This window comes from Myxine glutinosa, chromosome 10 (assembly GCF_964187855.1).
Source record: "Myxine glutinosa chromosome 10, kmMyxGlut1.1, whole genome shotgun sequence".
Classification (NCBI taxonomy): domain Eukaryota; kingdom Metazoa; phylum Chordata; class Myxini; order Myxiniformes; family Myxinidae; genus Myxine; species Myxine glutinosa.
The window spans coordinates 97,819,455-97,843,798 of record NC_136270.1 but is presented as its reverse complement, the minus strand read 5'-3'; the positions used below and the strand labels follow the sequence as shown (position 1 = coordinate 97,843,798).

General features: G+C 46.6%; 1 protein-coding gene across 2 annotated transcripts in view; it reads left to right on the top strand.

Annotated features, from left to right (window-relative positions):
• The window catches only part of LOC137433928 (electrogenic aspartate/glutamate antiporter SLC25A13, mitochondrial-like), a 147,222-nt gene that overhangs the window by 80,821 nt on the left and 42,057 nt on the right, over positions 1 to 24,344 (top strand). For both annotated transcript variants that reach the window (XM_068126423.2, XM_068126424.2), the window contains exon 9: positions 1,324 to 1,405. In XM_068126423.2, coding sequence (XP_067982524.2) covers positions 1,324 to 1,405 — 82 coding nt within the window. The remainder of the gene's footprint in view (positions 1 to 1,323; positions 1,406 to 24,344) is intronic.

Sequence of the window (24,344 nt, the reverse complement as noted above, 5' to 3'; positions counted from 1 at the left end):
GACTTTCATTTTCAAAAAGTTACAGCTTCGGATGAAACACTGGTGGTTGAGGTATGCTATTAGCCAACTGATTAAGAAATTATTTTACAATTACCATTTATTGATTTTAATTATGCAATTAATCAATTATTGTACACCTCTTCCTCCCAATACCATTTCTGTGCTGCATGGCGGCATCGATGGGCACCGAATGCGCCCAGGCAATGCCGCGCCCTGGAGGATGCTATTTTTTTTATTTGGCATGGGGGCGCGGTGTACTTTGAATGTAACTGCACTTGTTATTTCCGCCACCGAAGGTGGATGGAGGTTATGTTTTCACCACTGTCTGTATAAATGGAGAAGATTGTCATGGGGCCCACAAGGCTGATTCCGCTCTTGCAGGGAAAATGGCCTTAAAATACCTGTTGTGTTTGTTGTTTTTCTGTCTGTCTGTATGTTTGTTTGTGAACAAGATATCTCAAAAAAGTTGTGGACGGATTCAAACAAAATTTGGCAGAGAGGTAGTGTATGTGACGTGGACGAAATGATTAGATTCTGGTGACAATCTTTATTCAGATCCGGCTAGTATAATTTTTAATTGATTCTTCACCATTGGGAGATAGGGCCAAAAACTATACATAGCAGGATATCTCAAAAAGTTGTGGACGAATTTGGACGAAACTTGGTGTGTGTGTGTGACAAGGACTAATCGATTCGGTTTTGGTGAAGAACTGAATATGAATTCATAAACGAGAATTATTTAATTTCTAAGTGATTCTTCACCATTGAGTTATATGGCTAAAAACGATATATAGCAGGATATTAAAAAAAGTTATGGACGAGTTATGACTCAACTAGGTGGATGAGTTGGTTAGGTGACAAGAACAAACCATTTAGATTTTGGTTCATGTCCGAATCCAGATCCGGCCTATCAGTGGGATACAAAACATAAACTGTTGAGCATGGTGGAGGTATACGCTCTACCGAGTGCCCTTTTAGTTTGTTTTTATGTATTTAAATAAGTTAATATATATAGTGTATTAATTTTCAGATTTAAGAAGGTAAAACCATTTTCTCTCAATTATTTGTAAATGGTAAAATACTCATGTCATTCGTTTTGACAAACATTGATAGAGTTGTTTTGTTTTGCAAATGATGCAAAAAAGAAGAGGTTTTTTTTTTTTTAAAGAAAGAGCCTTAACTTACAACAGCCAAATGTTCTTGCTTATAATTCATTGCTGGTTGAGTTTGCTTTTGATTTAAGAAGAAAGTAAGGAATTTGTTTTTTTCCAAATGTCTGAGATATCATGAAAAACGCATTTGGTGTGCTTGTTGTCCAAACAGGCGAGTGACGTTGGCTGACATCGAGAGGGTTTCCCCCTTGGAGGGGGAAGTTCCTTATAGTATGGTTGAATCTCAACGCCAGGTACGACTCCCCTGAAGGACTTGATCTCTAATCTTTCTGACACATCACTTATCACTGTCTGCTTATTTTTCAAAGGCATGAAGGCAAATCGAGTGGACACCTAACAATTTTCTTGGAGGTAACAAGGTTTTGAAGGGCTGTAATGAACTGTTTAAAGGCAACGCCTTTTTGTTGTGTTTTAAAATGTGATTCTCAGAAGCACTCAAGTTTCACACCTATCTTTGCTTACCTCATGCATATTGTCAAAATTTTGCTGTAAACATCAAATGTGCATTTCGCATAGCAATACCGCCGTCCCACAGACAGGCAGGAAGAGACAGCAGCTGTTTCGCTCTCTGCTCATGTAGCATTTATTAGATGCTGGTCTGACAAATAGAACATGTCTTATAATCCTGGCATATCTCACAGTCCCATGCTGTTGCTTTAGACGGATTGTCAAAGAACCCACCTATTTGATTCCATGGATAGCCACTGGAAGAGATTGAGCCTCTTGAACTTGTAGGCTTCACCATCAAACACAACCTCTGCTGGGCTGAATGTATTGTAATGTTGGCCTCCAAAGCCAGCTGCAGGTTGGGAATCCTCTGACATTCCAAATCATAACTTTAAAAAATCAAAACTACCCACAACCTACAATCCTTTTTCCATGTCTCATTGGAGTACTGTGTTGCCCTAGGGCTGGTGGCTCTGCTTCACACCTGTTTCTGATTGATTTTATTGAATCTAAAGCTACCACCCATAGCGACATCTCCCCCAATGAGACAGCACAAGGACTGTTGCTTTCACCTCGCAGAAATAAATGCAGCTCTGTTTCATCCAAACCTTCTTCCCACTTGCATTCACATGTTGTTATGTTTTTACCAACACTCCGATGTAGCTTTATATGATCTCTTAGTCCTCCAGTATTCCCCAGCCCTTCCAGGTGTATGCATATTTCCAGTAACTCTCAACTGGTTAAACTCCTAAATTTAAGGCTTGCTGCACACCTCACCTCTTTTGTTTCTCTTTTTCCCCGTTTGTATAACCGCTTTCCAGAGGTTGTTCAACCCAATCCAGGGCTTCAGCAAAGGTGGATGGAGGTTATGCTTTCACCCATTATGTCTGTTTGTCTGGAACCAGGATATCTCACAAAGTTGTGGATGGATTCGGACCAACTTTGGTGGACAGGTTGGGTGTGTTTGAGCTGATACCCAATTCAAGCAGACGGATAACAGGGAGTTCCTGCAAAGGTGAAGAATTCATAGACAGGGTCAGAAAACAAGGTGATCTTGAACTAGACACAGACAACAAGGTGGTCTTTTTTTGGTTGAAAGTAACAAGCCAGTCTTTTCCCCAGTTCATCACACTCTCTAGGTCCTGATTGAGAGTGGTACTCGCATGGTCACAGGTATGAGGAGACGAGGTTCCTGTGTAGGTAGTATACAGTGTTGAGTCATATATGTAAATGCTTAATTGCGAAAGAATACAATCAGGTGGAACATTGATGTACAACAAGAACAATATTGGACCCAGCACAGATCCCTGAGGAACACCAGCATTCGTATTATGGACAGGGGACGACTGTCCCTCATGTACCACAGCGATTTGACGACTTGCAAGGAAGTCAGAGATTGTATCAAGCAATTTTCCAGATATGCCATATGATTTTAGCTTACGGATGAGGCCCATGTGCCACACTTTGTCAAAAGCTTTCAAAATGTCGAGAGCAACAACCCTGGTTTCTCCACGATTTTAAAACTTTTGTATCTGGATCCAGATCTTCACCCACATCAAATCAATTTGTCTTGTCCACACATACAACCTGTCCACCAGGTTTCGTCTGAATCCATCCCTAACATTTTGCGATATCCTGCTCACAGACAGACAAAGGTGAAAACATAACCTCCATCCACCTTTGGTGGTGTTGGTAATAATAAAAAATTGTAATTCTTATCCAAACACACACTGCTTGAGAAGAAACAAACATACACTTGTGAGAAGGTAAAATGAATGTTATTAAAATGTTATTGAAAATGCTAACATGTCGCTTTCAATTTTATAATCAATTCTAAATGGAGTATTTGATGAATGTATACAGTTTATCACTTTTAATATTCCACTGATATATTTTATACAGTGAGCCTTTATCGTCTTTGGATTTTTATTAAATTAACGGTATGTTGTGGTGGACAGTAAATAAGTATAGACCTACCTTGAAGCTCACTTTCACCCTCTACCTCCTGACTTTCTCTTGTTTTGGTGGGGTTTTATTGAGTTAGAAAGTTTCTGCTAATCTGTTGTCTGGCTCGTTTCATCAACAAAAAACGCCAGTAAAAACCAGGGGATTTTTCCAGAAAACAAGCGCAGATGCTGCAGTGAAACTGTCCATTCGGGGGTTGCTTTTCATGTTTCTCATGCATGGAAACAGCATGGAAAAACAGCACGTGATCCAAAACAAAACCGGACATCCTTGTTTTTAAACGACAGGATTTTGATGATTTTTTTTTTCTCACATATACATACAATCAAGGTTTGTGCAAGAGGCAGAGCACAGAATGTACCATTGAAATGGGAGTTTTTGGGGGGAGGCACACTAACAGCGGGCTTAGAGGGACTGGATAGAAGGAGATCTAAAGGAAGAAAGGACACTGGGGAAATACGAGAGCAACTGGAGTGGGAGGATGACATCGGGGGGCGAAGGTGGGGGGTGATTAATGTACATTAAGCCGCAAACTCTCAATCATAAACGTGGAAGGGAAAACTAGGGAAGAAGCAGAAATGGAGCAAAAATAAAATTGAGGAGGAGGAGGAGGAGGAGGACAAGGAAGCGGTGGGAAATCTGATAGCCTGGAGACACAGAAAGAGTTGTGCTATAGAGAAGGTTAATATAGATATTTGCTCTAGAGTTGTGCTATAATAGTTGTGTAGATATGCTAATATAATAGTAGAGAATAGTTGTGCTATAGAGGCTAGAAAATATCATGGGAATGGATCATGGTATAGGGGATGACCTGAGATAGTGGGGAACAGCAGTTTTGAAGCACAGGAAGGAAGAATGAGGTTTTAATGTAAAACAACAACTATAGGTACCAACTTCGCAGCTCATTAAATTATGTTTTCCAAACAAAGGGTAAACACATTTTCTTTTACTTTTATCTCGGTGTAAACCACGACGGCTTTATCAGAGAACACTGTTTTAAGATTTATTGAAGTTGAACTTTCTGCAGAGATAATTTGACTCTTGTTTAATCTTTTGAAGGTTACACAAGTGTCTTGTGACCCAGTGAGGCGACGTCTTTGAAAAGTATTTGCACATGCAGCATTAGGTTAAACTGAGTCCTTTTCTTGTTTCCTCTTTTAATGGCTCTGGATAATTTTAGAAGAGGAGCATTATTATGCTTGTTCATATTTGTAAATGATGCACTTATGAGCACAGACGATTTAATCAAACAGGAGTCATGATCTCAAATGACCTCTCACCTTGAACCTCTCCGTATTCCTTTTTGGACTCAAGCACATCGCACAAATAGTTTCATTGATGACTTTTTCACTCCACTTTGTTCTGAAGCCAAATTGTGAAAAGGAATTTTTTTTCTTTCCTTTCCGGGAAGTTATTTGGTATCTGCCAATTCTAAGGCTCTTTGTGTCTAGTCCATACGCAGTATGTGCAGAGCGCAGTGTGCCGCCTGGCTGCGCATAGCAAACCATTGATTACTTGCTTTTGCCCAGACTAGCCTTCATTTCAGACGCCTTCAGAGTGGATATCTTTCATGTGAACTGGTGACTAGTCTCACTTCTGGAGAAAGATGCCAATGGAAAAATGCCCTTTTGATCTTTCTTCTTCATGTTTCTTGTATTTGTACCTAAAAAAGGGCAATATGGCCTTGATTTTATTTTTCCTCGATTTCATCAAATTCTTTGAAACTAATAAGGTAGTTCTAAAATTGCCCAACATAAATTTGACACTGTGAGAAAAAAGCACACCTCAACATTTATAAACTAGAAAGAATCTCAAAATGCCTGTCCATGTCCGCTTTGTACTAAAACTAAACTTGATGAAAATGTCAGTAATGTCGTATGTGCATGTGTGTATGCGTGTATCCGTAACCATATCTCAGAGATGTATGGACTCATTTTGTTCATGCTTGGCACAAAGACAATACATGATGGTATACGATGCGATCAAAGAAGGCCGACTGGCGGCCATTTTAGTTGTAAAAAAAAAACCCCATGTTGAACATGCCCTCAACCATTTCTCGGACACGCATTTACCGATCTTGTTCAAACTGTGCACACACATAATGAATGATGGCTTACATATGCACACCATTTCTTTTTGAGATCAGATCCAAGATGGCTGACTGGCGGCCATTTTGTTACTTAACCGTTTCCCCAACCATTTATTGAACATGCATGGTCCGATTGATCCCCCCCCTTCATACATGCATGATCCCCCCCCTTCCCACGCCTCCTCCCCCCAAGCCCTCTCCCTCCCACACTTCTCCCTGCTCTCAAATGTTGTGTTTGTGTGCTTCACTTTCTCTCCCCATCTTGTCTTCCGCTCCCTCTTTTTATATATTTTGTTTGTCTGGTTGATTTGTTTGTGAAATAAATGTTAGCTCTTTCACGAGCCTCGATTCAGTATACAAAAAAAAACAAAAAAAAAACTTGGCACAAGCAGAGTACATGATGGCATACACATGCACCTCACTTTAATTTGCGATCTGATCAAAGATGGCTGACTGGTGGACTGGCGGCCATTTTAGTTGTAAGAAAAAACCCCATGTTGAACACGCCCTCAACCATTTCTCGGACACGCATTTACCGATCTTGTTCAAACTGTGCACACACATAATGAATGATGGCTTACATATGCACACCATTTCTTTTCGAGATCAGATCCAAGATGGCTGACTGGCGGCCATTTTGTTACTTAGCCGTGTCCTCAACCATTTATTGAACATGCGTGGTCTGATTTTGTTCAAACTTGGCACAAGCAGAGTACATGATGGCATACACATGCACCTCACTTTATTTTGCGATCTGATCAAAGATGGCTGACTGGTGGACTGGCGGCCATTTTAGTTGCAAAAATAAACAAAAACAAAAGTGACCACGTCCTCAACCATTTCTCAGACATGCATTTACTGATATTATGCAAACTTGGCAAACACAAAATGTATGGTGGGTTACATATGCACGTCATTTTATTTTGAGATCACATCCAAGATGGCCGACTGGCAGCCTTTATCTGCGTACAGCAAGATTACTAAAACCACGGGGGATATGACATTTTATGTCTTTTTCTTCTTATTCATTTGTGTTCTCCCTATTCTAATAATAAAGGTGTGTTGAAGATTTGATGATAAAAGCTCAATTCGTAAAAATGTTATGGCTTCGACAGACACATTGAAGGTCAATGGTAAATGAATAAAGAACCATGCAAGTGATGAAAAAAAAAAATGGGGCGTTTCACACTTGACGAGCTGTGGCAGGGCTAATACGGGCTATTTATAGTCATTATGACTTTGCCCTTTCACATTTGACTCAGTTTTTAATTACTTTCTCCATATTGTCATAATGAAGGTTTGTTGAAAATTTGATAAAACCTCAAATGGTAAAAAGGTTATGGCCTGAGCAGACACACACACACACACACACACACACACACACACACACACACACACACACACACACACACACACACACACACACACACACACGTTGTAAATAGCTTATTAACATTTTACAAGTTTGCAGGTGAAACGACATTTTGCTTTCCACTTTATTGACAATGCGCGTTCTACTCACAACGGACATCACTGGACTTTGTGCATTGATTATTTTAATTTCTGGGGTTGGGAAGTTACTGCAGTACTCGATGAATGAAGCCAGTCTTGTTTGATTCAGAAATGCCAATATCCCTAAGATAGGAAGTGTTTTTCCATAAATATTAGCAAACATTTAATCTGAATGTTTCCTCCGTGTTATCCCCACTGCTGCAGTAATCTCATCCCACCATCCCTAAGGGCTCTTGAGGATTATGGGATGAAGCTGTCCAATAAACTCCTAACAGAGTTATTCCAGGTGCATTGCTGTGGGCCAAAATCTCCAAATTGTATAGGCAGTGAGAGCTTGCCAAACCTGTTTACCATTCTCCTTTGCCTTAGAGGAAATAGTTATATCTACCATTCCAATCGTGCTCTGAGTTGCCAATAAACATGCAGTTGATCACGCCATTGTTACTCATTTACTTTTCCTCAAATTTGTTTAATTAGGATTATTAGCTGTCTTTATTTTTTTTCACTATACTTCATCTTGAAGGAGCTGGGGCTCCCACGTCGATCAGAAGAATGGACGCGACAAAAAGCTGGAATTCATCTGAGTTGCTTTATTGAAATCAAACACTCAGGCACTCTGAAAACCCGTTTATCGGTCAGCAATATATATCTATTAACCCAGGGGGTTTGCCCAGGCCCGGCGCCAGGGGGCGTGGCCCAGCGTCCTGGCTGCGGCCTGGCAAGTTGAGGGCGAGCCTGCCCGGGCATGCCCGGGCATGCCCGGGCGTCCCGACCGAGGCCTGGCAAGTTGAGCGCGGGCCTGCCCGGGCGTCCTGGACGAGCCCGGCATGGCGATCGCTCCGCGTCCTTGATAGGTGCAAGGCGATTGTGAAACCCCAGCGGCAGCCGCTACACACGTCCCCCCAGAATCGACTTGCACCGGCAGGGTCAACTTGAGGGGGGTCCTGATGACCCGGCCGAAGCGACCCCTGGCGGGTCGTGGGAGGGGGTCCGGTGAGGTGGTGGGCGGTCGAGTGGGGGGCCCCGTGGACGGGGGGCGGCCTCGCCGCGGCGGAAGGGCCACCCGTGGTGGGTGGTCGACGTCCACGTGCGCCGGCTTGAGGCGGTCCACTGCAATCCGGTCCGACCTGCCGCCGATGTCGATGACGAACGACTTGTCGTCCCGTCGCAGCACCCGGAAGGGCCCGTCGTACGGCGGCTGGAGTGGCCACCGATGTGCGTCGTGACGCACAAAAACATACTCCGCTGTGCGGAGTGCTGGGGGGACGTAGGACCGGGGGTCACCGTGGTGGGATGTCGGCACGGGGGCAAACCGTCGGGCGGCCTCCTGGAGGTCCGAGCGCTGGTGAGCTGCGGACCAGGGACTGGTAGCGTCGGGCACGAATTCGCCCGGGACGCGTAGCACCTGGCCATAGACCAGCTCGGCGGTGGATGCCTGGAGGTCCTCCTTGGGGGCCGTGCGAAGGCCCAAAAGGACCCACGGCAGCCGGTCGGCCCAACCGCCGTCTTGAAGGCCGGCCATGAGCGCGGCCTTCATGGAGCGGTGGAATCGCTCGCACAACCCGTTTGCTTGGGGGTGGTAGGCCGTAGTACGGTGGAGCTTGACCCCCAGGTTGCGGGCGACCGCGCCCCACAGCTCGGAGGTGAACTGTGGTCCGCGGTCTGACGAGATGTCCGCCGGTGCGCCGAAGCGGGCGACCCAAGTGGCGATGAAAGCCTGCGCCACGTCGGCGGTGGTGGTGGAGACGAGGGGAACGGCCTCCGGCCACCTGGTGGTCCTGTCCACCATGGTGAGCAGGTGTGTGAACCCCCGTGACGGGGGGAGGGGGCCCACCAGATCCACGTTGACGTGGTCGAAACGTCGTTCGGGCACGGTGAAAGGTGCCAGCGGGGCCTGGGTGTGTCGGTGGACCTTGGCCCGTTGGCAGGCCGTGCAGGCGCTGGTCCAATCGCGGACGTCCCGACGAAGGCCGTGCCAGACGAAACGCGCCGACACCAGCTTCTGGGAAGCTTTCCGGTCCGGGTGGGAAAGGCCGTGGAGGGAGGCGAAGATGCGGCGTTGCCAGGTGACGGGCACGATGGGGCGAGGCTGGCCTTGGGAGACGTCGCAGAGCAGGACAGTGTCCGCGCAGGGGATGTCGGCCAGGCGGAGGCCCGTGTCCGCCGCCCGGAGGGCTTGCACCGTGGTGTCGGTGGTTTGGTCCGCCGCCATAAGCGCAAAATCCACGCCCAGGTGGACCGCGTTCGCGCTGGCCCGGGAAAGACAGTCGGCCACGGCGTTGTTTTTGCCGGCGACGTGCCGGATGTCCGTGGTAAACTCCGACACGGCGGAGAGGTGGCGCTGTTGGCGGGCCGACCATGGCTCCGTGACCTTGGCCATGGCGTAAATCAACGGCTTGTGGTCGACGAACGCCGTGAAAGGTCGGCCCTCCAGGAGGTGGCGGAAATGGCGGACGGCCAGGTGTAGACCGAGGACCTCCCGGTCAAACGTGCTGTATTTGAGCTCGTTCGGCCGGAGCTGCCGGCTGAAAAAAGCGAGTGGCTGCCAAACCCCGTTCACCCATTGCTCATGGACGGCGCCCACCGCGTAGTCGGAGGCATCCGTGGTGAGGGCGATGGGAGCGTTGAGCACCGGGTGAGCGAGCAGTGTTGCGTCGGCGAGGGCCCGCTTTGAGCTTTGGAAGGCCGCATCCATTGCTGCGGACCAGACGATGTCGTGCTTGGCCGGCTTGCCCCGGAGGGCTTCGTAGAGGGGCCGCATGAGGTGAGCAGCGCGGGGCACGAAGCGGTGATAAAAATTCACCATTCCCAGGAATTCCTGCAGGGCCTTTATGGTGCGGGGACGCGGGAACGTGGTGATGGCCTCGACCTTGGTTGGCAGCGGCACGGCCCCGTTCTTGGTGATGTGGTGGCCCAAAAAATCAACGGCCGTCGTGCCGAAGTGGCATTTGGCCGGGTTGACGATGAGGCCGTGCTCGCTGAGGCGCTCGAACAGTGTTCGGAGGTGGAGGAGGTGCTCGGCCCGGGACGTGCTGGCGACGAGGATGTCGTCCAGGTAAACGAAAAGGAACGGCAGGTCACGCAGCACGCCGTCCATCAAGCGCTGGAACGCCTGAGCCGCGTTCTTGAGACCAAACGGCATCCGCAAGAATTCGAATAAGCCGAACGGCGTGATGACTGCCGTTTTAGGGACGTCGGCCGCCCTGACAGGTACCTGGTGATATCCCCGTATGAGATCAATTTTCGAAAAAATGACCCGTCCCGCCAGACGGGCGGAGAAGTCTTGGATATGCGGGATCGGGTACCTGTCGGGGGTGGTAGCGTCATTCAGACGGCGGTAGTCGCCACACGGGCGCCATCCACCCCCCGGCTTTGGCACGATGTGCAGTGGCGAGGCCCACGCGCTATCGGAGCGCCGCACGATGCCGAGGTGCTCCAACGCGTCGAATTCGGCCTTCGCTACGGCGAGCTTGGCTGGGTCGAGGCGGCGGGCCCTGGCGTAGACCGGCGGGCCCGTGGTTGGTATGTGGTGCTCGATCCCATGCCGTACTGCGACGGCCGAAAACGTCGGCCGCGTGAGGGCCGGGAACTCCGTGAGCAGGCGAGCAAACTCGTTCGCCGCCGGGACGGTGCATGCCAGCTCGGTCGGCGCGGAGCTGCTCAATGTGCATACCAGGGAGCTGAAGGTTTCAGCGTTGATTAAACGACGCCGTTGGACGTCCACCAGCAGTCCGTGTGCGCAGAGGAAGTCGGCGCCTAGCAGAGCCACGGGCACGTTGGCGGTTACAAACGTCCAAGCAAAGCGTTGGCCGCCGAAGCAGAGGGTGACGTTGCGCGGGCCGAAGGTGCGGATAGTCGATCCGTTGGCCGCAACTAAGGAGGGGCCGCAAACCGCGGATTGCCTGTCCTGGTCAGAGGCGGGTATGACGCTCAGTTGGGCGCCGGTGTCGCACAGGAAGCGCCGTCCGGACGCTTTATCCGTGATGAACAGTAAGTTGCCCGTATGGCCGGCGCTCATGGCTGGTAATGAACGCCGGCCCGGCCGTTTCCCGGCCTGCCGAAGGTGCACGGGGGTCGGCATGTCCGGGCCTTTTGTCCGAACCTGGCATGATAGTAACACCACGCTTGGTCGGGTGGAGGTGGTCGGCACGGTAGAGCGGCCGCCAATTGCGTCGGCAGTTCGGCCGTCGACCGTGCCGGGTGCTCGGGCGCCATGGTTGTTGCGTCGGACGGCGGTGGGTCCCATGTCGCCGCTGCGATGCGCCGTCCTGCAGCGGAGATCTTGTCGGCTTCTCTGGCAAGGGCCCGGGGATCTGTGATCGTCGTGCTTGCCAGGGCGAGGCGTACCGGGTTAGGCAGCTGACGGAGGAACAGCTCCCGGAACAGGAATGCCGGAGAGTGCTCGCCGAGCAGTGAAAGCATGTAGTCCATTCGCTCGGAAGGGCGCGTGTCGCCGAGCTCAGGCAGTTCGAGCAGGCGCCGTGCGCGTTCCGCCGATGGGAGGGCGAAAGCATCGAGGAGAAGCTGCTTAATCGCGCCGTATTTGTCAGCGGCTGGCGGGCTCTCGAGGAGGCTCAGGGCGCGGGCTGCGGTAGCCGACCCGAGCGCAGCTACCACATGGTGGAAGCGGGTGTCGTCGGCCGTGATGCCTCGCAGGGCGAACAGGGACTCCGCCTGTGCGAACCAAACCGCAGCGTGAGCCTCCCAGAAGGTAGGCAGTTTAAGGGCGACTGCCGTGTCCATGTCGATAGGTCACCAATGAAGGAGCTGGGGCTCCCACGTCGATCAGAAGAATGGACGCGACAAAAAGCTGGAATTCATCTGAGTTGCTTTATTGAAATCAAACACTCAGGCACTCTGAAAACCCGTTTATCGGTCAGCAATATATATCTATTAACCCAGGGGGTTTGCCCAGGCCCGGCGCCAGGGGGCGTGGCCCAGCGTCCTGGCTGCGGCCTGGCAAGTTGAGGGCGAGCCTGCCCGGGCATGCCCGGGCATGCCCGGGCGTCCCGACCGAGGCCTGGCAAGTTGAGCGCGGGCCTGCCCGGGCGTCCTGGACGAGCCCGGCATGGTGATCGCTCCGCGTCCTTGATAGGTGCAAGGCGATTGTGAAACCCCAGCGGCAGCCGCTACAATCTCCTATTTAAAATATATATATTTGTGAGTGCAGGGAATACTCTTGGTCATCAATGTAATAATTTTACAAGTTTTCATCTTTTTCAACTCTTCCTTCCCAATTTGCACATCATCCCTCGAGCAATTATTATCTTCATTGGGTTTGATCATGTGGAGAGGTGGTATCAATACTTACACACCCGACCTGGTTAGATTATGTTATGTGCCATGCTACATACAGTTCTGCCAAAGCAGTTTCTTGGCTATGGTTACAATCCTAGATGGGAGGCCATTCCGACACGGGAAGTCAGGGCAGGAATTTGTAATTTGTTCAGGGTGCCAGCGAGAGCTCAGCTGCTCTCTGTGAGGGACACTGTGGGATCGTTAACATCCACCAACTAATTCGGGTAGACATTACACCCAGTTTAACGTCCATTCGAGGGACGGCACACACATTGATGAGCAAAAAGTACCTGGCTTTTCCTGCCAATGCAGAGTCGCTTAGTTGTGGGAATATTAAGAGGGGGAGAGAAAGAGGAGGAGCAGCGAGAGAAGAGGGAAGGTAGGAGAGGGGGAGGGGAGAGTGAAGAAGGGAAGGCGAGGGAAGGGTGAGGAAGGGAAGGGTGAGTGAAAGGGAACGGAGGAGGGTGATTGAAGGGGAACGGAGGAGGGGGAGGGAGGGAGGGGGGAGGGTAGGGCGGTAGATGCAGGGGGAGGGGAGGGAAAGTGTAGGAAGGGGATGAAGTGAGGGGGGGGGGAGAGGGGAAGGTGAGGCGTTGTGTTGTGCAGAGGATGACAAGAGTGGGAGGTGAGGGGATGAAGGGGGAGGGGGCAAGGGAAGTTTGGAGAGGAGAGGAAGAGGAGGTGAGGGGAGAGAAAAGGACGGGGGAGAGACAGAGGGGTGGGGGAGGGACAGCAATGGGGGGGGGGTGAGGGAGGAAAAGAGAGAAGGGTGAGGGGAGGAGGGAGGTTAGCAAAGAGGATGATACATTGATACAGTGCCTTTGGAAAGTATTCACACCCCTTGACTTTTTCACATTTTGTTTTCAGCCTGAATTTAAAATGGATTTTAATTGTGATTTTTTTTTTTTTTGTCATTGATCTGATAATACCTCACAATGTCACACACACAATACCTCACAATGTCAAAGGAGAATTTCCTTTTGAGACATTTTTACGAAATATTTTCAAAATGAAAACCTTCAATGTCTTAAGTCAACAAGTGTTCAACCCCTTTGCTGTGACACTCCAAATTGAGCTCAGGTTCATCTAATTTCATTTGGTCATCCTTGAGATGTCTCGACAACTTGATTGAAGTCCACCTGTGGCCAATTCAATTGATTGGACATGATTTAGAAAGACACACACCTTTCTATATAAGGTCCCACAGTTGACAGTGCATGTCAGAGCGGAAACTCTACCATGAACTCCAAAGTAGGCATAGATCTTGCGAAGGGTAAAAAAAACAATTTCTCGACAGTTGAAAGTTCCCAAGAGCACTGTGAGCTCCATCATTAGGAAATGGAAAGAATATGGAACTACCCGGACTCTTCCTAGAGCTGGCCGTCCGACCAAACTGAGCAACCGGGCAAGAAGGACCTTGGTCAGGGAGGTGACCAAGAACCCAATAACCACTCTTTTTTTTTTTTTTTTTTTTTTTGTATACAAGATCGAGGCTCGTGAAAGAGCTAACATTAATCACACAAAAAGACAAACCGACACACAAAACACAAACTCTGACAGAACTACAGAGATTGTTGCAGCAGTGGGGATAACACGGAGGAAATATTCAGATTAAATGTTTGCTAATATTTATGGGAAAACACTTCCTATCTTAGGGATATTGGCATTTCTGAATCAAACAAGACTGGCTTCATTCATCGAGTACTGCAGTAACTTTCCAACCCCAGAAATTAAAATAATCAATGCACAAAGTCTAGTGATGTCCGATGTCAGTAGAACACACACACACACACACACACACACACACACCCACACACACACTGACGGATTATAACTGGGTTACGATTCAAACCAAGGCTAGACAGCTCAGTGTCGATTGTGCATCCCTCTGCCATCCTTTCAGTCCTTAGATTATTTACCTAATGATTTAAAATTTGTGGGATGGTGGGAAAAATAAGTCTTGCCTGATGTAGATATTCCAAATTTATGACCACACAGGATCTCATTATCATCGAGGTAACACATTCACCTATATCTCAAATACTTTTACAAGAGTCTTCAACAGGAACAAAGAACATAAGAAAATACTATTCCCCTTTTAAATGTGATGGACCAAATGTTGATGATAGATAATAGGGCACAGATAGTTTGTATCGATCTAAGATGATTATTCTGATTACAGAAATTTAAATAGTGAGAGTGCATTTGGAAGTAATAAAATAACGTAAGAGACAGGAAATATAGCAGACTCATTAAAATGAACAGATGCTTCAAAGTAGCTGCATAAACTATTCTTAATAACACGTATCTTAACGATTTTATTTTTAATCTTCGCCACTGAAGGTATGAAGGGGGATATGTTTTCACCCCCTTTCTGTCTGTTTCTTTGTTTGTCTGAACAGGATAGCTCAAAAAATGTTGTGGATGTATTCAGCCAAAATTGGATGGACAGGATGTGTGTGTGACAAGGAAGAATCGATTTGATCTTTCAGATATGATAATTGTTTAAGGGATTCTTCATCGTTGAGTGGTCGGGCCAAAAACGATATGTAGCATGATATCTAAAAAAGTTATGGATGGATTCAGGCTGAAGTTGATGGATGAGTTGGGTAGGTAGGTAGGTGATAAGAATAAGGCGATTAGATTTTGGTCCCGGTCCTGGATCCTGGTCCAGATCCAAATGCGGCCTATCAGTGTGATACAAAACCTAAACTGTTCAGCCTGGAGGGGTATGCGCTCTACCATTGCTGTTCTAGTTAATTTTCTTATTTATTTATTTTATTTCCAGTGAGGCAGGTTTGTGCATGATATAGCTTGTAATGATCCATAATTGGAAACAAAAATTTTGCCAGAGCTATGGAGATATGGATGGTGATGTCGTTGAAAACATTTCATGTATTCCATAACATGTTCACCACCATCTCTTATCTTCCCCCATCCAAAACCTTGATCTCTTCTACCCCTGTTAATTCACCCCAAATCCACTTTTTTTTTGAAATCCCGACCTTTTTCTTTCCTGGAAGTTCCAGCAGTGTCCATGTGTTTTATACTTTCCCACCCCCCCCCCCCCCCCGCCTTCCCATGCCCCCTGCCCCCAAGCCCTCTTCCTCCCACGGATCTCCCGACGTCCCTGTTCTCTGCTGTTGTACTTGTGTGCTTCCCTCTCTCTCCCCATCTTGTCTCCCGCTCCCTTTTTTGTATGTTTTGTGTGTCCGTCTTATTTTTGTTTTTGTGATTGATGTTAGCTCTTACACGAGCCTCGATCTTGTATACAAAAAAAAAAGAAGGCATTTTTACCTCCGCCACCGAAGGTGATTTTGTGTTTTCACCGAAATTATGTTTTCACCCCTGTCTGTCTGTCTGTGCACAGGATGTCCCAAAAAGTTGTGGAAGGATTTGGAAGAAATTTGGTAGAGAGTTTTGGTGTGACAAGGACGAAATTATTTTGGTGAAGATCCAGATCCGGATCTGTATCCGAGAACTTTTTCAGTGATTCTTCACCATTGCGAGATATTGCATAAACCAATATATAGCACGATATCTCAGTTTGGATGGATTCGGACGAAACTTGGTGAACTGGTTGAGTGTGTGACAGACAAATCAATTCCATTTTGGTGAATATGCAAATCTGGATCCGGATACTAGACTTTTAAAACTTTTTTCAAGTGATTCTTCACCTGCGCCTGATTCATTTCCGAGAGCACAAATTACTAGACTGAAAAGAATACCCAGGCCGATCTGGGTTCCTTCATGATAAATACAAACATTGATGATATAATTGCAGAGGAGCTGGGTTGAAAGGGTTGCCAAACACTAGGTAATGCTAGGACCAGATACAAGTAAAAACAAAGATGCTAAAAGTAGACCAGCTGCCAAAAATAAGACACGAGGTGTTGTATTTTGACCGTTTAGACTGGATACAGCTGAAATGCAAATTAATCATTCAGCCTCTCCACCCGTGCAAGTTGATGTGTAATTGCATTGGCTTAGTCTGTCTCTTCCCCCACCCATCTTCCCCACATGGCGTGTGCTAGATGTGATTGCTGGGGTACATGCTGCGTGAAGTGGAAGGAAGGGGTGAAGAGCCCCTTGGCTCAGCCCTCATTTTAGGTGTGAACAAGCTATTCTGTCAAGCAAACATGGCTGGATGAACAAGGTTCTTGCACATTAGAAGTTGGTGGATTTGCATCTTATTCTGGTTGAAAATGGCAGGTTACAAGAGTTCCAAGGAACTTCATTGTAAGAGGAGGCCATTAGGCCCATCAAACCTATGCAATCCTCCAATATTTAAGCAACCCCCCAACACGTACAACTTCTATATGCCTATCTAACTCGATTTATCTGCTGTTTCAAATGTCACAATATATCCAGGGAGACTATTCCATGCATGTCCTACTCTCTGAGTGAAATACCCTTGCCTTATTACCGTCATAACTCAACTCTCCTCTACTCTGAAACTGGTCCCCCTCGTGTTGTCACTGTCCATTCTGCTGAAAAACTCTTCGCACTTATTGACACCCCCCATTTCCTTCTGTGTGACACTCTCCAAGACTTTTGTAATCCATATTTTCATTATTTTTAGCCATCCTGAGCAACTTGCATTTCCTCATCTTAAACTGCATTTGATAATTAATATTTTACCCAATGCATGAAAGCAATTGGAAATACTACTGGTATCTATGGGCCATCCTAATTGCTCTTCTCCAGAAAGGTTGTCCAGAAAGTTCATCCTTGGCACGTGGTGCACTGTCTACGTCGCGGGAGTAGATATGATGCTCATTTATTGGTTTGTTAAAGCTTGAGGTGTGGTTAAACACAATGATTGGTCCAAGGTTGTGATGAAACCGTGGTTGAGGCGAAAATAACGACTTGAACGTGTCCTTTGTTCAGAGTTGGAGAGGACGAGTCATGACTGGGTCGAGCTGTCTAGATGTGCAAGTCAAAGTCAAAGAGTCAAAATGTCAAGATGCAAGTCAAAGAGTTTCCTGATAGGCTAGTGAAATAGTGCTGGCCCATAGACCATGCTCTTTGAAGCCTAAGACACAGTGGATCACAGTCGACAGTTTTGCAACATTGAAGAACACACGAGTGCTGCTCTTTCTCCTGACCTGCAGGTAGTGGTGTTCCTTTCTTGTTGACCTTTTCCTTTTGACCCATAACTTGCGACCAATTTCCGGCCATGAGTTGTTGTGAAACTATTATCATTGGAGCATGCCTCTGTGCAATGACAGCATGGGGAACAATAGATACTGTGATGCTTTTCATCCTTAAATGTCCGCACCACCTTTGTTCTGCACAATGTAGCCTGTCACTGCAGCTAATTACATCAACTTGCCTGCCAACGGTTTTTAGGTTATTCCGAGTGGGTCCCAGTGTCCGGCAGTCCGTCGTCCATCCATACGTACGTCATGTCTATTAACATTTGACTAAAACATCTCACAAACAACACAACCAATATGGACCACATGTGGTATGATGCATCGGGACAGCAAGGTCTCATGGGGGTGTGCTCCCCATCCAGATCCGCCCCCTATATGAGCCTGAAAAGGGGAGGTTCACCTCAAATTCAGTTAATTTGTTTTAGGATTTTCTCAGAAACCATGGGGAAATGAACGTCAGTCCCCCAAGGGGCTATTTTATTCTTATCGCTCATTTCCATTGTCATCCTCCAGAGATCAGTACTGTGCAGTACATTACACACGCTGCCATTTTTGGCATATACGTAAGAAATGGAAGCATGTGGCTGCACTTGCCGATTTAAAGACTGTGTTGAGATAAGAGATGTTAAGGACAGTATTTGGTTTGCTTTGTCCCATTCTTGCTCTACTTTGGGTTTTGCATTAGTATTTTATTGTCATTATATAGGCATATGTTTTTATTGGGTGTTGTCCAGCTATTATTTGATGTCCATGCTTCTGTTTTGCGTGTTATTCCACTCAGCATGATTTGTAATGTCATCTGAGCCATGCAATCAGCTCTGTGTTTGGGAATGTCTTCTTCAAATTTCAAGTCAATTGGATGGATATTGAGGATTTTAGAAACATTTTAGAAACCTAAGTTGTTGGCCTTTGGCCTATGCTGACCTTTTGAACTCAAAATCATTAGCCTGCTTATGACTAACTCGACCAATTGGTGAAGTTTCGTGAATATCAGTTTAAAATTGTGACTGTAGGCTTTTGTTGTGTTTTTTTTTTTTTTTTTTTTTTAAGTGTGGCTGACATACAAACAAACAAACAGACAGAATAACGCACACAACAAACAAACCATATTTGCATATTCATGGCTCCAGCTATTTAATTTCATTAACATAGCCTTTGTGAAACAGCAATAAGTCACCATCTCCAAAGATGTTGTCCTGGTGTTGGCTTAGCGGTTATGCCCCCATTCCACTTATGCCGATTGGCCCCGATTAGCCCCGATCTCCAGGTCGGGAGCGATCGGGACACTTTGGGAAAAAACTGGTCATCTACGCTGTATCTACGTCCTAAGTACGCTCCGATTACGATCACTACGCTGTAACCACGCTCATCGTGGGTAGATCGGGTCCCTGAAGACCCGATCGAAGCCGTTTAGAGCCGCTGTGTTCCCGCTCGCGTACGCTGTAACCACGCTGCATTCGCGATTGCCGCCGCTCTGACACGATGCATTCCCGATCGCCGCCAATCTAAAACTGATCCAACGCCGATGCTGCCGATCTATTGCCGTTTCAACTACGTCATTCCCGACCAAACCGATCTAACTACGCTCTATTCCCGTCTTTAAGCCGACTAAAATGCAGATTTCAGGTCCCGATCCGTATAAATAGGGCCCGATTTGCTTGCCGATCATCAGTATCGTCGAAGACAGCCATGGATCAACATCAGAGACATGGCCGTCTGCAGCTCGCTCTACTTCTCCAACAATATGCAATTAATGAAAGAAGAGCTGCTCAAGTGAGAAGAAGAATGAGAAGAAGAAGAAGAGCCCCTCAGTTCTGGGTCCGGCCATGGTTGACAGAAGAAAGAAGATTGCAGTTTGGGCACTACGACCGCTTGATGAATGAACTGAGGCTGGAGGACATCAACTCTTTCCAGAACTTTGTGAGGATGCCACCTGCTCTCTTTGATGAAATCCTCCACAGAATCACCCCCAGGATTGAGAAAGAGGATACCAGGCTGAGAAAGGCCCTACAACCTGCAAAAGGAAAGGTCTTCAAAATAAAAGCTAAAAATTTGACAAGTTTTTGCTGGGTAGAGGGGATCAAAGTTTGCATTCACTTAATTAAAAGGTCATAAAATTAAAAGCGGTAAAATTGATCATTAATAATATTTGTTTAACTTGTACCGCTTTTAATTTTAGACCATGGGGTTATTGGGCAATGCAATTTGGCTCATGCAGTTATCAATTCCACTTAACAACGTCGACAAAAAGTGTTCTTTTTTCAACTTTTATTCTTCATTCAACACAAAGCATCACTTTCACTCATACATCATCAAAACACAAAGACTCATAGATCATTAGCAGTGTCTCCATCTCCCTCCTTCTCCTTCCCCTCGTCTTGGCGGATCTGGCGGAGCAAACTGCTGAGACAGGTATTCGGGTGGAGGGATGATGAGTCTAGGGATGCATCTCCTGCTGCCAATGGGGTGCTGGTGATGGGTGCACTGCCTGGTATCGGAGCTTGCAACTGCGTGATCTGTTTGCCTCGGTGGGGTGCAGTGTTGGAGGGGTTGGAGATGGGTTGGAAGTTCTGCTGAAGCCAGGCTGGGTGAGACTGCCACACACTACAAGGGTGCTGTGGCTGGCTTGCAGGCTGAGTTGGCCACTGGCTGGGATCCGGTTGCCACTGGTGAGGGTACTGCTGAGAAGGCCCAGGCTGAGGCTGCGAAAATCCAGGCTGAGGCTGGGTCTGCCTGTTGTCGTCGACGTCACGGGCACGCTGGAGGCAGTCCCAGATCTCCCTTGAAGCCTTCCTGTACACCTCGTGACTCAGACCTTCCAGGACCTCGTAGATATACTCACAGAACTTGAACCTTTCGCTGTTCTTGGCTGGCTTCATCTGTTCGAGGAGCTGCTTGACCAAGTCTGTGATCTGGGCCTGGTTTTGGTCTAGCTCCATCAAAGCGTCTGCATCTGCCTGCCTCCTACCTCGGGTGGATGAAGCGATGGTTGAGGTGGGTGTGGACTCAGTCGGGCTGCTGATGACCACCACTGCAGCATCACTGGTGCCTGTGTCTGTGGCTATGGCTGTGAGCTGTGAACAGAAGAACAAATTATAAGTACATACACTAATAAGGAAGGTGGTATACATGTTCATAACAAAGTCGAGAAAGTCATTAATGCAACAAAGGACATATACTTACACTGACCATGGGCCTCCTCTTCACTTCGCCGATGTGTGATTGGAGGAACTGCAGCCGGCCCCATATCCACTGGTCTCTCTCACTGAGCTGGACGGCGCCCTGGCCAGACTTGGTCTTCTTCAGCCGGCCGAACCTCGTGCGGATGGAGTCATACCAGGTCTTCAGCAGCAGGACTTCACGCTCCATTTTCTCAGCTTGCGTCTTCCAGATGTTATCCTTATGTTGAGTGTTTCTCCACAACTTCATCTTCTTATCGTAGAGGACCGGGTTCTTTTCGAGGAAGTCCGCAATCTCTTCTTCCTCCTGGTCTGTGCAGTTCACGTGGAGCCGGTCTTTCTTCTGCCTCTTCGTGGGAGCACTCTCTTCTTGTTCAACAGGCTCTAAAGGCAGCTCCTCTTCTGCCTCGTCTTTCTCCATGTCAGGCTCACGCTCAGGGTCAGGGGCAGCTTCAACAGGTGCAGTGTCCTCCGGGGGGGTAACAACAATCGTCTTCTTCGTAGACTTCTTCTTGGTCCTCGGTGTCATTTTCGATCGGAGATATTGCGAGCGATGTTGTCGTGTCGAAATACTTGATCGGGTGAGGCTGATGCAATCCGGAAGCGATTTATATACAGCGGCTTTGATCGGCATTGGAGCGGGACGGATAGGTAACGATCGTCGTCGAAACGGCACAAGATAATCCTCCCGCTGCAACGACGCTGTAATCACGATCAAGCCGTTCTACCTACGATCAAGCCGTTCTAACTACGATCATTCCGATGGACTACGTTGCATTCACGCTGTAATCACGATCAGTCCCGCTATTTCAGATCGGGATGGAAATTTTAAACTGTTAAAAAAATCACCCCGATCTATTTGTTTGTCCCGATCGACAAAGATCGAAGACGTTCTGTTTACGATCATGCCGATTGAGCCCGTTCCAAATAGGATCGTTCCCGTTGTGCAGATCGGGGTCGATCGGCACAAGTGGAATGGGGGTATTAGGGTGCCGGCTTGGGATCCTAGGATCCTGGGTTCGAATCCCGGTCGATCGCTGAATTAACACCAGGGGGGTTGACTCAGCCTGTCATCCTTCCGAGGTCGTCAAATTGAGTACCAGCTTGCTGGGATGAATGATCACGGTGTGTACCCCGATTTAGAATAGGTACACCGTATCCCTGCACATCGTAAGAGCGTGACCAAGGGTTGGCGTCAGGAAGGGCATCCGGCCATAAAAAAACATTGCCTCAAACAGGGAACCATGATTGTCATGGGGCCCGCAAGGCTAACCCCTGCTCTAGCGGGGAAAATGGCCTTAAAACGATCATTCATTCATTCATTCCAAAGACTCCAAACATTTAATTGCTTGAACATGACTTTTGGTGAAGTTGAATGATCAACGTATTTACATGATTTTTAGCTCACCTGGAATGAAGTTCAGGGGAGCTTATGTGTTGGCATAAGCCGATAAAGTCTGTCCGTCAGTCCGTCTGTAAACACTTGCAACTTCTCCAAAACCGCTGAAGGGATTGTGACCAAGCTTGGCAAAATTATATTTGTTGTGTTGTGACTAAAGTCTGTTCACGGTTTTAAAAAGATCGGCGTCTAATTAGGAATTTGCTTTTTCCTCTGAATCTGCACACACTATGTCGATGAAACCTGACCACAACCTTCAACCCCCGTGATGTACCGAAGTTTGTTCACGGAATTGAAAAAATCTGCCCCTTTGTGCATCTACAGGGTGGTTGCCCCCCAAAATAGGTATTTGCTTTCTTCTCAGAAACTACACACGCAATTTCGATTAAACTTCACCACAATCTTCATCACAAACAAGTATCAATGTTTGTTCAAGGCATTAGAAAAATTGAGGTCTGAGGAGGTATACTGGGTTGGGGGAGGGGGCCCCAAAATAATAAGGGGGGCCAAAATAATAAGGTTGCCCCCCAAAATAGGTATTTTTTTGTTTGTTTGTTTAAAGTCTTATGATTATGTTAGTATGATTCTACATGTTGCCCTGTCTTCTAGCAACCATTGAAATTGGTTTAAAATACCTTTATTCGGTGCAGTATACTGTTTATTCTACCAGGTGAGCGCCAGGGGTATTGCCCCTATGATTTTATTTATTCTGTATAAGATATCTTAAATTTATTTGGAAACTTTAGAATGTATTCACAGTGCATTAATTTTTTTTTGGAACTTAGACAGATAATTTGAACTACCATGTGCAGTACTTGCAAACATCTTGCAAACATACTTCTATGCAAACATCTTTTTTGTAAGCAAAACTTTGCTCATATCTAATAGTATACATGGATGTCGACATGTGAAATTATCACACATCAAAATTAATCGTTTCGTGCCTTTTTTGCCATTTTTTCACACCCAAATGCAACTTTTGCATGAACCCAACTCGCTTCCTGTATAGTTACCATCCTCACAGCTTTGCACACTCAGCTTTGTACTGGTGGGACACCATTTCCTTTAATGATGTTAATAAAGAAACGATTTTTGACTCCAATCCAACAAATTCCTTCTGCATTGTAGACTTGTACTTTAATTGATACCATAAATGAGTGATTAGTTTACAAAAGGTGCCAAAAAGCAAAAGGCAAATTTCCCACCAGAGAGGAAGGTTGCGATAAAGCTTTGATGGAGTATTTGTATCTGCTATCTTTGTTTTACATTTATTTCAGTATGTATGATGTATACTTACCATTGATTTAAAAAATCTTGTTTTCATGAAAGACATCTCGCACAACAATATTTAATCTTGCATAAAATAAAAACACAATGTGCACGTACGTAAACGGGAGTATGCAAGTCTGAATACAGAGAAATACAAGTTTATTTTGCCATTTAACATTCGCAAACAAAATATTATTCAAAAAATTGTTTGCGTCCACCATGAAACCGTCTATCATGAAATATTCCACCCTCTTTTCACCTTTTTAAAATCCTAACTTGTACCAATTACACAATGCTTTTCAAGATATATTTTATTGAGCTGCAAGTTAACCATGTGCTAGTGGTTCCTGGTGGTTGTTGATGACTCCAGATTTTTAATTACCCTGTGCTCGCTAAGCGAAAACGAGGTTAAGCGATCGGGTGTGTGCGTACGGACGTACCTGCCTGCATTTTTGTTGTACTGGAATATAAGACCCGTCGCTTCGCTGATGGAAATACCAATCTTTGCTGCGATGGCTAATCTATGGGGGAAGAAAAATAAAAAGGATTCCTGGGAGATCCTCCTCTCCGTGCAGGGATAACCAACGTCACAAGTTGGCATTTGCAGTTTTGACACGTGTCCATGTACCCATAAAAAAAAAAAAATTACATATATATATATATTTTTTTGCATCACAAACACTTGTGAGTTACCCGAATCCACCGTAGTTGGATGTATTGAAATCCGTTAATCCATTCTCAAGTTATAACACGACAAACAGACAGACACGGCCCCTTTTATAATATAGATGTATGTACTTTTATGCATTTTTAAAATTCATTTTCTCGGCAAGCACTGGTCCGTTTCATGCAACA